The sequence below is a fragment of the Notamacropus eugenii genome, chromosome 1, assembly GCF_028372415.1.
Source record: "Notamacropus eugenii isolate mMacEug1 chromosome 1, mMacEug1.pri_v2, whole genome shotgun sequence".
NCBI lineage: Eukaryota > Metazoa > Chordata > Mammalia > Diprotodontia > Macropodidae > Notamacropus > Notamacropus eugenii.
The window spans coordinates 192,013,897-192,028,947 of NC_092872.1; the positions used below are offsets into that span (position 1 = coordinate 192,013,897).

The 15,051-nt window shown below is 37.7% G+C and overlaps 1 protein-coding gene and 1 non-coding gene across 5 annotated transcripts in view; both read right to left on the reverse strand.

The window, feature by feature from the left end:
* The window catches only part of NRAP (nebulin related anchoring protein), an 84,035-nt gene that overhangs the window by 45,794 nt on the left and 23,190 nt on the right, over positions 1 to 15,051 (reverse strand). For 2 of the 4 annotated variants that reach the window (XM_072622933.1, XM_072622925.1), the window contains exons 12-19: positions 13,929 to 14,033; positions 11,197 to 11,304; positions 10,305 to 10,409; positions 7,296 to 7,394; positions 4,709 to 4,813; positions 2,062 to 2,169; positions 1,679 to 1,780; positions 408 to 605 (exon numbers count right to left, since the gene is read on the reverse strand). In XM_072622933.1, the coding sequence (XP_072479034.1) occupies positions 408 to 605; positions 1,679 to 1,780; positions 2,062 to 2,169; positions 4,709 to 4,813; positions 7,296 to 7,394; positions 10,305 to 10,409; positions 11,197 to 11,304; positions 13,929 to 14,033 (930 nt within the window). The remainder of the gene's footprint in view (positions 1 to 407; positions 606 to 1,678; positions 1,781 to 2,061; positions 2,170 to 4,708; positions 4,814 to 7,295; positions 7,395 to 10,304; positions 10,410 to 11,196; positions 11,305 to 13,928; positions 14,034 to 15,051) is intronic. The other 2 variants (XM_072622950.1, XM_072622941.1) reach the window with 1 other exon arrangement.
* On the reverse strand, positions 3,612 to 3,716 carry LOC140521787 (U6 spliceosomal RNA). Its single transcript, XR_011973085.1, has one exon. It is a non-coding gene; the product is annotated as a U6 spliceosomal RNA (small nuclear RNA).

Below are 15,051 nucleotides of genomic sequence, written 5' to 3' on the forward strand. Positions count from 1 at the left end.
CTAATACCTCTTTCTTTGCCTTCCTAATATCTCCAGGTATCAACTGTCCCAAATGCTATTCCATTCTCTCAAGTAGGGTCAGCATCTTCAAGTTCTCTTTATTTTCTATCTTTTTTTTTTCCTATCTAGAGTCATCCTAACTACTTTTTACCTTCCAATACTCTGGGTGAATCACAGAAGACCCCAAAGGGAGTTTTTAGACTTTCTACTTGGAGGAACCAATCCTCTGCTGTCACATACTCATGCCTTTGTAATTCTAAAAGAATTAAAAACTAAGAATTACTCAAGACTAAAACAAAGTAAGAATTATATAAGACAAAGACTAAGGATTATCTAAGGAGTCTGAGATTCCTGTGTGTAGAGATAAGATTGGGGATGCCTGGAAACAGGATGGATGGAGACTTCACCTCACTCTGAAGCTTATAGGCTTTTTTGGCCCAGTTAGTTTTTATGTCCTCGGGGAGCACTGTATAGACATGCAGTTTCTTTCTGTAATCCAGGTCGCTGGCTAGAGCCTGAGCCTTCTTGGCGTGCCGGATGTTGACCATATCCATAGGCAAGTGGAAATGAGTCTTACTCTCCTCAAACCTTTTCTTGTATTCAACCTTAGGTGCACACACAAACACACAAAAATATTTTTGACTTAAAACACAGCTGTAGAGAAGTAGAACAAGTAGGTACAGAAATAATTAAAAATCATTAAAAGAAATTAAACATCTTCTAGGAGTTATCAGTTCCTAGAACACTGCTTGGCACATGGGAGGAGCTTAGCAGGCAGGTAGGTGGTAAAGTGGATAGAGTATTGGACTTGGAGTCAGAAAGACCTAGTTCAAATCTAGCCTCAGAGATTTACTAGCTGTGTGACCCTGTGCAAATCACTTCACCTTGTTTCCCTCAGTTTTCTCATCTGTAAAATGAGCTGGAGAAGGAGATGGCAAACCTCTCTAGTATCTTTGCCTAGAAAACCCCAAAAAAGGAGATCATGAAGAGTCAGACACAACTCAAAAAAGACTGAGCCACAAGAGTAGTAGTGGTGATGGTAGTAGTAGTAGTAGTAGTAGTAGTAGTCGACTAAAAAAGACTGAGCCACAAGAGTAGTAGTGGTGGTGGTGGTAGTAGTAGTAGTAGTAGTAGTAGTAGTGTAGCAAATATTTGTTGATTAGGAGATATTATGATATTAACGCTAACTGATATTCTTGGAGTTCTTAGGTTTACAAAATGAGGATCTCATCTAATCCTCATAACAACTCTGTGTGTTTTGCACCATAGGGAAATGAGTTCAGAAGTTAAGTGCATTCATAGTCACATGGCTCATCAGGTGTCAGGCATGGGATTTGAACCCAGATTCCTCTTGATTCCAAGTCCACTCTCTTACTTTTCCAACAAAAGTGAAAGTCTTCTCAAACTCCATTCTATCATGTAACTGAACATCCTGGGCTTCATTTATTGATTATTTCTCTCTCCAGAACCATCCCTGAGCTATGCTGAAATTACAATAACTAGTTATGACTAATGAACAAAGGTTGCACCCCTCCAACTTCTCCCACAGGTCAGTCAAGGAAGAGGCTTCAAGCAGGAGTTTCTAACTGGCTCATGGCCTCAGGGTGACCAATAAAGAAGGCTCACTGAAGAAATTTTCCCTAAAATACCTTCTAAGTAACAGGAAGAAATAGTTTACCTCACTGCTCATCTTGGCCACCTGCAGGGAGTGCAAAAGCCTCGAATCTTTGGTTCCCATGGCTCTCCCTTTTGTTTTTTCATAGTCTTCTTTGTATTTAATCTTAAGAAAAAGAAGAAAGTCTCCCATGAGTGGGGAGAATGAGGGGGAGAAGTGCGCCAACCAAAGAGGCCAGGTTGTTCCAAGTGCAAGGCAAAGGATCCCAGAGAAGAAAAATTTTTAAAGCATCTCCCAATGTTTATCAAATTCAGAATAAGATGAAAGTATTAGAAGTTCTGCAACTTTAAAATGCAACCTAGCAATCATTATTTTCCCCACATGACCACCAGCATCTCATCAGAACAATTTCTTATGCATTTACAAGTTAATGAGGTAAAACCTACATTGCTGGCAAGCTCCCCTGAGGCTTTGGCAGCCAACAAAGGCATGGCATCCAGCTTCATCTCAAACCCTCGGCCTTTTGTCTTCTCCCAACCTTCTTTGTACTTAACCTGATAAAGGAAACACCAGGTGAATAAGAGAAGCTATTGGCAGCACTGCTCAAAGTCAAAGTGAAAAAGTGAAAAGAAAAGAAAGCCTCTATCTTCCCCAAGATACAGAAAAATGGGCTATCAGGAGCAGAACTTTTACTGTTGTACCCTCATTATTATTTTTATCATCATTAAGAGTTCATGACAACAGGGGCCATGCATTTAAATAAAGACAACTAAATTGAATATTATCAATAGGATGTATACAGTATTAATGATGTGAATATTATGAATGTTGGTAACATAAAGACAACTAAGTTTAATATTATTGAAGATAGATGAATACAATCAATCATATAAATGTTGTAAATATTGATTATATGTAAATAATGGTGATTCATATTATTGATACTATGCAAATAGTATCAATAATGCAGATATTATGAATATTGATAACATAGAAACAACCAAATTTCATATTGTTGATGATATGTGAATATAATCCATTGTATAAATGTTGCAAATATTTATAATATATAAATAATGGTGGCTATTGATATGTGAATTATATCAATAATGTGGATATTATGGATATTTATAACGTGTAAATGCAGGCAGGTAAATTTAATAATATGTGAATGGGAATTCTCGCAGTATGTGCCTTGGAGTGAAGAAAATCTTGGTTTCAAATCCTGCTTCATGCACATATGAGCGATGTGATTATGATCAAGGCATCACTCTAAGATTAAAAGTTATATAGAAACTGCTGAACTGCACAGATTAAGGGAGTTTGCACATCAGAACCACCCTAAGCCAATGAAAGCACAGTTCAAGGACAGTTTCAAAGCCAAATGAAATAACAATAATATGTCAATACTTGAAAAGATCTATAATATCATTGAGTCTTGCTATTCCATCTACTGATGCCAATGCAAACCCTTCATACTATAGGAAATAATTGTAAGGTTATACCTTAAACCTCAGCACTTCGTTATTACTGTGTCACCTACCTTATTGTGAACTCTGAAATTTCCCTCTGTGATCATTATGTGTCCTGTCCTTCCATATCTCTCCTTGCCTCAGTCCTCCCAAACCTCTTCATCCTTACTGTATCCTCTAGTGACTTTCTCCCTGCCACCCCATTCTCCCAATCGATCCCTCCTACTCTAGCTTAATTTTCCTCCTTTAACAGTCTTGATCTCCAGTAGTTAACCAGTTTACTTGCATATTGGCCTCCACCCTTTACTTTCTTTCCTTCTTCCTTGTCCCTACTGTCCTTACCCCCCAGAAGATCACATTCTGCTATCACTCTCACCACCTGCTTTCTCCATGCACACTGTGCTACTGAATGGCACTGGAGGAAGTCTTACCACTGTGTTGTGTAAATTCATTCCCAGATCTCATTTGGGCCTTGAGTGCTACACCACAATCTTCTCATTCTTTCCTGATTCTTTTATTTCCTTTAAAATATGGAATGTTTCACGAATTTGTGCCATCCTTTCCCATGGACCATGCTAACCTTCTCTGTATCATTACAATTTTAGTACCCATCCTGCCCAAGTGAGCACCCTCACTGACTCTTTCTTCCACATTCCTTAGTGGTTGTTTATAACCTTCTCTTCTTTCCCTAAGGTTCCCATGCCTCCCCAACCCTTCCTCTCATAGCAAATATCCTCACTTCCCACTTAACTGAGAAAATGGAGGCAGAAGTCATAAGTTCCCTCACCATCCTCACTCCATATCCAGTCAGTTCATAAAGCTTTCTTGATCTAATTTCCACAAAATCTCTCACAACCATCCTTCTCTCTCCATTTACACAGCCACTCCCCTAATTCCAGCCTTTCTTGCCTTTTACTTAAGTTATTACAAGAGCCTCCTAATTGTTCTCTTTGCTTCTAGTCTCTCACCTCTCCGATCCATCCTCCTTGTATCTGCCAAAATAAGCTTCCAAAGCCATAGCTCTAACATGCCAGATATCATTCCCTGCTCCACAACTCTGCCTTGGGTTAAAATGCTAATCGTTCAAATCTGACAATTAAGACCTGCCACAGTGCAACTCTCGATGACCCTTCCAGCCACTCCCCTTCACAAATTCTACATTCCAGCCACACTCAACTACTGACTATTCCCCAAACTTGTCATTTTATATCCTATAGTCACACAAGTCATCCACCATGCCTAGAATATACTTCATTTTCATTTCTGCCCTCATCTCAAAATCCTTTTTTCAAGGCCCTTCTCAGGTGCCTCCTGCTCCATGAAGTTCTCTATGATTCCCCCCAGCCCCAATGACCAAGTCACTCTGCCTCCCCAATTTTCTTTAGACTATACTTATTTGCATATACATTCTAGTCCCCCAATAGGATGCAATAAGTTCCTTGCACTTCATTTGTCTCTTGTATTCCTAGCATCTAGCAAAGTTATGTGCACACAGCAGGAATTTAATATACATTTATTAAATTGAACTGAACCATCCCCCATTTATGCAACTAACAAATGAAATTAACGCGTTTGTTGACTTGAGTGAACCAGCTCCCATTCAGGCACATTGTTTGCTTACCTCACTGAACAGCTCAGCATTGGCTCTTGCTTTTACTAACTGAGGTACATCTTGTGGCAGGGTATAATTCAACTTGTTTTTCTCATAATCTGCCCGGTAATTCACCTGTTAGGATGTCAGATACAAACTTCTAAATACAGGATTTCTAAGCAGGCCAAATGCAAACATGTGCCCTTAATTTAGACAAAAAGAAAAATGCTACAGGCATTCTCTTCCAATTCAAATCAAATTACTAATCCTGGAGTGGGGCAAGAAGGAAAAGGAGAAGAAGGAAAAGGAGGAAGAGGGGGGGAAAGGTAGAGGAGAAAGAAGAGGGCAATTCCAATATGACTATAATTTGGCGAACGATGATGCTTTTAAAAGGGCAGAATAGAGAAGCCAGATGGTAACTACAACTACCAAAAAATGAACATAGAAGGTTCAGATTAGAAACTTTAGAGACCATTATGTTCCACCTGTTCAGTTTACAGATCAGGATTCTGAGTCTCAGAGAAGTAAAAGTAGTTTGCCCAAGGTCAGTCGGAAAATTGGACGATGACAAACAGAGCTGGGACATGAAGCTAGACCTACTGGGCTCCCCAGGCCTGCACCAAAGAAACTGGAGGAGTAAAAATTTAAAGAACTTCTCATGATTAGAAAGTCTCCATTGCTGCTCGAAAGTCCTGCGAGGAAAGAAGCAGCCCCATAGTGAAAGGCACACTGGGATTGGAACCAGATGATCTCAGTTTGGGTCCCAGCTCTCAGATGTTTTAGCCAAGTGACTATGGACAAATGACTCTACCTCTCTGACTCTGTTTCTCTACCTTAAAAACAGATTTGAAAATCCTTGCATCACCTATTCCATAGACTATTGTGAGAATCAAACGAGACAGTGACTCCCAAAAAAGACTTTATAAAGTAAACCTCAAGGCATTATATAAATATAAGCTGTGGGTTTTTAACGTTATTGTTCATTATTTTTATCACTGGCACAAAGAAAGTGCTATAAAATGTTAGTTATTAGTTATTATCATCATTAAGTAACAATTTCTCTATTTATTGAAATGTTTTATATAATCATCACCCCTACTTACCTCTTAGGAAGGTTGGGAGAGGGACTCTTTGTAAAACATTCAAGCAAGATACAAATGTGAGGTCTTATTATACTTTTATATTTACATGGCACCTAGTATTTTACTAGGCACAAAGTAAGTATTTATATATCCCCTACTATGTGTCAGGCACACTGCTAAACATTTAATGATAATAATGGTTAATACTTATATAGTGCTTACTATGTGCCAGGTACAATGTTAAGCATTTAATAATAAAAATAATAAGTGATTTTAATGTAATATTACAGTATATGCCGTGCTAGGCATAGTGCTAAACATTTAATAATATGAATAATGGCTAATATATGTACCAGGCACAATGCTAAGCATTTAATACTAACAATAATAGCTAATACTTCTATAGTGCTTACTGTCTGTCTGGTTTGTCCTTCATGGAATAAGAAGACCATGACATCAGAGAAATGATGGCACAACTTGCACTTGACTTTGATTTGAGTGAGGGAGGGAGGGCTGTGCAAGGTCACCAACCTCGCTTTCTCCTCCTGAGCCATCTGGGTCCAGTGACCAGAGATATTCATCAGGATGACTGGTGATGGCCCAGGATACAATGGGAGACCTTGGCCTTTTCAGGCTGACCTTTTCAGGTACTCACTTAGAGGAGTTAATGCCCATTGAGTGAATAGTCCTCTTTAAGAAGTAGTCAGGGAATGACCCTTTTAATGAACAAAAGAGAAGGCATAAGGCTAATCATTTAATAATAACAATAACTAATCTTCATGTAGTATTTACTATGTGTGCCAGGCACTGTGCTAAAGAGGTTTACTAAAATTATCTGATTCGATTCTCACAACAGCCCTGCAAGGTCAGTGCTATTATCTTCTCCATTTTACAGTGGAGGAAACCAAGGCAAACAGGGTTAAGCAATTTGCCCAGAGTCACATACCAAGTAAGTATATGAGATCAGATTTGAACTCAGGTCTTCCCAACTCTAGGCCCCATGCTCAACCCAATGAGCCACCAGCTGTCTCTAGAACATATTGAATTGATTGTGTGATTTGATTGATTTTTACCAAAAAAAAGAAAAAAAACCCAGAATCATTCCTTCAATGGAAGCATAAAAGATAAAGCACTGAGCTTAGAGTCAGGATCAGCCAGGGACAAATCATATCTCAGACAGCTACTACTCATGTGACCCAGAGCAAATTATAACCTTCTGAAGATCCTTCTTCATCTGTAAAATGGGGATACTAATTGCATCTCCTTCACAGAATTACTGTTATGATCAAATTAGAAAACATTATATAAAGTACTCTGCAAACATGAAAGCAATATAAAAAATGGGAGCTGTATGAGTCTGTGAAAAGCAACATGACATCACTTTCTCCATGTTCACATGGCTGATCATCAAGGGAGAATCTCATGGTGGCCAAAAGCCCAGTGGATAAAAAGGAGTAAAATGGAGGTGATCACAATGTTCCCAGATGGCCTCCAAGAGCCAGGAATAACTCAGTGGTCAGCAGCATCCCCCTTACATGACTGAGTTGTTGTGCGTTGATCTTGGCTTGAACGATCTGCGGAGTATTTGTCACAGAACTGTACTTCAACTTGTCAATGCTCTGTCTATAGTTGACCTAGGTCAAAAGGAGACATCCAAGAAGTCAGCTTATTCTCATATAAAGTGGACAACGTTTACTTAATTGTAGGATGGTAGTCTTAAATATTAACTCAATGACTTGCTAAAATGAGGCATGGGTAATTTTTGGAGACAGAACACAAGATTCAAAGTAGATTTTGTAAAATGTTAAAAACCTGTGTGCGCTGAAAAGAGAAAAAAATCACAACAAATGAACATAATTGACATGACTTTTTACAAAGGGGAATGAAGTATCGATTGCTTTCTTTGGGGACATTTCTAATTTCTCTTCCCCTTACATCCACTGAATCATCCCAGAATCATTTCTCAGCATTCTTCTTGGTCTATGAATAAATCTATGAACCTGCTTTCAGGGATAGGTGTTATGGTCTGCCAACCAACTGGACTAATCAACTCCTACTATTGCTGCCTTGTATCTGGGGTTGGTTCAGTTGGCTAAAGCAAAAGACAAACAAGGTTACTGACAACCCAGTGGGGTAAATGGGGTGACTCAGGACAACTTGAAGGTACCTACAGAGACAGGCAAGAAGAGTGGAGGAAGGAAGGCTGAAGAATGCCTAATTTATTTAATATATTTAATGCCTATTTAAAAATCTTGCCAAGGTCTGTCCTTGGAACCAAGAAACAAGGAGGAATGGCCTTCCTTGTCACCATCTCCTTTCTGTGTGGCAAGTATAGTTCGTGCTTCTAGTATGCTAATGCCACAGTTCACATGCTTCAAGAGGCTGTTGTGGGTTGGTCTAGGCATCTAGGAAAACTGTGTTCAATGTTCCAAACAACCAGCTTGCAAAGGAACTTCTAGAACACATCTCACTTGTAAGGTGGCAATACCTGTACTAGAAATAATTCAAAGTATATGCCAATCTAGCAATGGTCTAGGAATAGTCTTGTGCCACCTTTGTAAGTGAATGAAAGAATTACTATTAGACATTTAGGTAATGATTCAGAATAAAGTTTTTGCATGGTCTGAAATTGGGATAGAGGGAAAAGTAGAAAAAAAAATGAAGTTATTTCAATGTCAACCACTAATGAGATTAGTGTATGCTAGCTTCCTAATGTATTAATTCAGTAGCAGAAATGATCATCTCATAAGAAGTAAATTAGGATTCTGAGTTACGCAAGATTAAATGTAATGAAAAATATATTTTTAAGCTGCATATGCCTGCCAGATAACTAGGCATTAAATACGGAGTAGAACACAATTATTTTTCACTGTGGGACATAATTAACAGTCAGCACAGTTAATCACCTCCTTGCGACATCAGAAATTCTTGTATATTGCTGCAGTCTAGGTTCTGAAGGCGCTTTTTGCCATAGAATGAAGTCTAATTTTAATGACATTTAATGCTGACAAAATTCTTCTAAATGGAATTCCCTTTAACTAAATACCTCTATTTCACCCCCATTTCTGCTCCATTAGCCTGCCTTCATAGTTCTGGGACAGAGACAGAGCAGGGACGAGATGTTGGTACTTACTAGGCAAAATTGTAACCCCCTAAATTTGAAAATTGAGTTCCTTGTCTGATGCTGCCTGCATGAAGCTTTGAGTCTCCTCCATAATACACACAGAGCTAGCAAACTGTGTGTCGTGGAAAGACAGATTTTTCTGGCATTAAAATATATACATTTTTTAAAAGGAATCACAAGAAGTATTCTTTGCTGGGCTCCTTGAGTGTTATACCTGAGGCAGCTGCCTGGCTTGTCTACTCCTAATTCTGACCACAGCTGAGAGAATGAAAATGCAAAAAAGGTAGTTTTTCATATTTTTGTCCAGAAAGCCCCTATAATGCTAGCATTGGGAGACAGAAATAGGATGATAGGATCATGGATTTAGATCTGGAAAGGACTTTAAAGGTCATTAAATCCAACCTCTTCATTTTACAGATGGGGAAACTGAGGTTGAGAGTAGCTGACTTGCCAGGGTCACACAAAGCATAAATCTCTGAGGCAAGAATGAACCCAGGTCTTCCTAATTCCAAGTTTAGTCCTATATCTGTGGCACTACCTACCTCTATACAAATTGATAATAAGAAACATGTTCCAGGTTTACTATTATATCAAATGTCCCCAACACAAAGCAGGTAGATTTGTGAGGTATGACCTGACTGAGATTTCTGTTTGTATCCAAATCCACATAACAACAAGCCTTGTTATTTTGTGGTCTGACTATCTAAAACCTGAAGCCCTCCATTCGGGATTTTCATATGTCCAAATAAACCTGCTAATTTTGAAGGATTCTGCCCCACAAGGGACATGCTAAAAGTACCCAACCGATTTTGAAGGATTCTGCCCCACAAGGGACATGCTAAAAGTACCCAACCTTTTCTAAGTAATTTTGCGGCAAAAAAAGTCATCCATTTCCAGCACATAAATTAAAGTCATCTGTTTCCAGAAGATAAATTAAAATGTTGAACAGACAAAGAAACAGTGAGAACATAAGACAGTGGGGTAAAGTCACAATAAGACGGTAAAAATACCCTCCAGATACCAACTTTCTGATATTTATAAACTTTTACATTTTCTTCTTTTAGCTGACTGCCTTAAAACATTCAGTTTTGTTGCTTTCTCTCATCTCCATTAGGGCAGTAGTAAGCTAGGTGGCACAGTGAACAGAGTGCTGGACCTGGAGTCAAAAAGACATGAGTCTTCCTAAGTTGAAATTCAGCCTCAGACACTTACTAGCTGGGCAACCCTGAGCAAGTCACTTAACCCTGTTTGTCTCGGTTCCCTCATCTGTGAAATGAGCTAGAGAAGGAAATGGCAAACACTCCACTAACTTTGCCAAGAAACCCTCCAAAAGGGGGTCACAAGAGTAGGACACAACTGAAAAATGACTAAACAACGAAACAAGCAAGAAAGCAAAAGGAAATCTTAGAAATCAACTTACATCCTTCAAGGGAACGAGCTTCATGGTTGTCTGATAGGAAGGAGTAAGAGTGGCTGGGTAGTTGTAATCAATATTGTCGTGTTTATAATCAGATTTGTAGGCTATCTGAAATACACAGAAAGCAAGAGCAGCAAATGTGGGGAGTGGAGAAAGCCTTAGTCGAGTGATTTGACTATGAGTCATAGCAGAAACCACCATCAAAGTCAGTTCAAGGTTAACACTCGGTAAGAAAATTGAATTATTATTTTATTTCTTCTATTCAGTTGACATAATATCAGTTCACTTTTACATCTAATATAGCAGAAAGAGCACTGCCTCTGGAGTCAAAGGATTGAGATAAAAAGCCAACCTCTGATATATACTATGTAACCTTGGGAATGTCATAAGTTTTCTGAGCCTCAATTTCCTCACCATAAAATGAGGGAAATGGGCTAGATGATCTCTATGATCCCTTCCAGTTATAAACCTATAACTGCAATTCCAAGTTCAATCCTATATCTGTGGCACTACCTATCTCTATACAAATTGATAATAAGAAACATGTTCTAGGTTTCCTAGTATATCAGATGTTCCCCCCCTCTTACCCTACCCCCAGCTTAGCACCACATGCATAATAATTTAATAATAGCTTATTTTATTGAATACCAGTATTATTATGCTTCCTGTATTAGTCATTTTGATGAACTGAAAGCTAAATAAATTAATAAAAATCCTTTGGAAAACAGAATCGATAACAAATTCTAGGGGTTAGTACATTTTAAAGCTCTGGTGTTCAAATTCATCATCTGTGTAAAAGAAAATTGGTCAAGATTTCCTTCCCCCCTTTCATGAAGCATCACCTGTTTTTCTGGGTTGCCTGGTTTGGCCTCCAAAAAAAAAAAAAAAAACTTACATTGCTTGCCAAATTTGCGACCTTCATGGCATGTAGAGTACGCCGGTCCATGCCAACCCCTTCATAGTGGCCTTTCAGCTGGTTCTGGTAATTTTCCTTGTATTTATTCTGCAAAGAGGCACCCATCATTCAATTTCATCATTCTCTTACACAAACAGTACAAGAAAAATAATCTTCACTTTTTTGGTCTCAAAATCAAAAGAGAAATGATGAAATATAACTTTGTTAAGGTGTTTACTATACTAAGCTGTTATGCTAATGCACTAAAAACTTGTTAAGCATTTTTTCAAAGTTCCAATAAAACACCAGAGCATTGGTTGACTACATTCTGGCAAGCATATAGGAAAAAAAATATAGGTTCTTTAAAGCCAAGAAAAATGGATTTTTTAAGCCTCATCTGAAAATATAGCGATTTTTCAATTCTCTTCTGATGTAAAAGACTGTAGCATTTTAATCAGATTATGGTCACTCAGCTGAGTCAATATTTATAGATACCTACTGTGTGTAAGATCCTGTTCCAAGCACTGAAACAAGGCTTTATAAACCACTTCTTTTCTCAACGTTTGAATTTTTTTAAAAGTACAGATAAACGTGTGTGCATGTACACAGGTATTTTGGTATCTACACATCATATATTATATATGTGTGTCTGTATGTGTGTACAAAACCAAGTATACACACAAACTATATATATTATATGTAGATGTGTGTATATACATACACACACACACAAATCAAGTTTGGAGATAGCTAGCTAGCTAGCTAGCTGCTTATCCCTATACATAATGTGTGTATCTTCATATCTATATATAGACATATACAGATATCTATCTAGATCTCTTCTTTATACAGATATCTATCAGTCCAGATCTCTATCTACATATCTCTATTTATACATCTCTAACTATATTATACATATATATATACATACATGTATATATATATATCCAAATTTTATTTTTAATCAGGAACTTTGGATTTTGACAAATTCAATTCAATCCAACACAATTTACTGCTAAATATGTATTATGCGGCATTCATATAACATGCTAGATATTGGGGATACAATGACCAAAAAAAGGCCCAGTCCTTAAGAAGCTTCCATTCTACTAGGGGAAACAACATATTTGCAGATAAGTAGATATAAATATATACAAAATACATATAAAATATTTTCTGGGGAAAGAACATTAACAATTGAATGAATAAGGAGCTGCGTCTTGAAGAGAGTTGGGGTTCCCAAACACAGGAGAGACAGAGAGCATGACATGTATGAGAGTCAGCCTGGGCAAAGGCATCAAGATGGGGGACAGAGCATCCTACATGAGGATATCAAGCAAGTCAGTTTGGGGAGAACATAAAAGTGCTTGACAAGGAGTATTATGCAGTCAGCCTGAGAGGACAGGGTAGAAACAGACTGTGAAATGCTTTAAATTCTGGACGAGGAGTTTGTATTCAATCCTACAGAGAGCAAAATGTCAGTGAAGTTTCTTAAACACAAAAGTGTCATGGTCAGACTTGCACAACAAATACACATGGCCCAAACACATCGAGTTAGGTAAACGATCTTGGTCTATTTCCCTGGAGGGCAGGAACCGTATCTTTCCTAATCACTGTCTATAGTGTGAATATAAGTAGGTATCTGTGAAATCTTTAGGATATTAATGATCACTGCTTATAGTAACACATTTTGCTTTTCAGAATAGTCTAATAAAAAATAAATTTTCCTATTACACTTTAAACTATTTTCCAATTTAACTCTATTAGAATCAGTGGGCAGAATAAGGTAAACCAGAGCCAGTGGGAAGAGAGGAAAGGTAGACCAGATCTAACGATGTTACAAAAAGAAAGATTCTGGTTCAGTATAAATAAGAATTTACTAATGAATACAGTCATTGGTTGGTGGAATAAGCTGTCCTGATAGGCATCAAGTTCCCTTTCTCTGAAGGCATTAAAAAAGGCGGCTCTCTGTCAAAAATACTGTGGTAAGGTTTACTCAATAAGTAGATCAAACTAGATTATTTCTAAGGTGTCTTCTAACTCTGAAGTCCATGATTTAAGTGAAATAAAGTGATAGCATAAAACCATGTATCAGACTGAGGTATACATCACATCTTTTCACATGAGTCAGGAATATATTGTACACAAAGCCAAAACTAGGGCAAGGCAACTGGAAATTTACTTTCAAGAATGGAAATTTAGATTAATTTAAATAATTTAAATTTAAAATTTAAGTAATAAGTTTAAAAGACTGTGCAACTTAAAAAACCATTTTATTTTCATTTTTATAGGGTTTTTATTACATTAGCCTCATGTGAGTTACCAAGAATAATTAATTAAACTAGGAAATTATCAGATAGTGAGTTTCCCCCAGTCATACACAAGGAGAGCTCATTCCCCACTCAGCATTGCCTTGTTCCTTCTCCAAACAGGGCTTCCCCAGCAGTGACCGCAAGAGGGTTTCTCCTTGATCCCAAAAGAGGTCTTCCCTTATCACCACTGATTTTACTGCTACTTGACCAGAGCATCAAAATAGCTAGTTATCACTCTAATCTAACTATACATAATCCATTTTGTCAGTAGTGACTACTACATTCAAAAGCTACTGATGTTCCCACTATCCTGATCTGAAACATACACACCCATTAACATGAATGGAAGGATATTAGTAGTCCTAGAAGATGGGAAGACAAGAGCTATGAGGCCTGCACATAAAAACATTAACAACTTACATCACTGGTGAATTTGGAGATTTTGCTGACATTCCTGAACTGAGGAGTCTCACAGTAGTTAATACTGTGGCCTTTACTATTTTCCAGATCTTTCCTATACTCCACCTTAGAAACCAAAATATCATGAGGTACAATATAACCAAACCCCAAATCAGTCTCTAAAACCTCTGAAGGAATTAAGAATGACTTAGAAAATTTTCAACCCAAAAGTTAAAGAATTTGAAAAGAATTTTTAAATAAGCATGCTTTCCTCCCCCACTGTCATAGTAATATAGTTCTAATCAAACCTCTCCAATTTTTATCTAGTTCAAACAATACAATGAAAAATTTGCAGTCATTTAACAGATAATCATTGAAGACACCACAAATAGATGAGGAGAGTTCCTTCTAATTTATGACTGCTTGAGAAACCCTGGATGGCAGAATGGGAAATGCTATGACCCCAAATCACTACGTAGTGGAGATGCCACTGGAGAGGTCAATTGAAGTCCTATTACCATTAATGGAGTCTTAGCTGATCTGTCTCCACAGATAAACATATGGTCAAAAGTAATTTGAAGACTCCCTGGTGCCCTTCTCTTACAAATGGAAATGTAGCTCCATTCCATGTGACATCTTATAAAATACATGTTTATGATTTGTCCTTTTTTAAAGAGCTTTAAGCATAATCTTGGAAAAATCGTCCCCAAAATTTTGCAGTGTCTTTTTCCTGTGTTCTAAATATATGGAGGTTAACGATTTAACAGTATCTTGAAGCTAAATCTAATGAGAGGCATTGTAGAGGAGTAGAAAGAAAGAGTATCAGATCAAAAGTCACATCTCCACAGAGAGCATCTCTGTCACTATCTGTGTGACCTTGGACAATCTCTTCTCTTTTCTAAACTATTAGATGAGGGGGTTGGACTACATGGTCTCTAAGGTCACTTCCAGTTCTATGTGTTTATAAAACACTTTCTTATGAAAGTAATAGTCCCTGGAAGCTAGAGATGGATAGAAGCCTCCAGGAGAGTTTCAAGTCTTTTTCTTTTTTTCCGAATTAATACCCACCAAGATTATAAGTACCTTCAACACCTTTTCTTACTTCAGATAAAAGGTGACTACAACTAAGTCCTTATGAATGTGA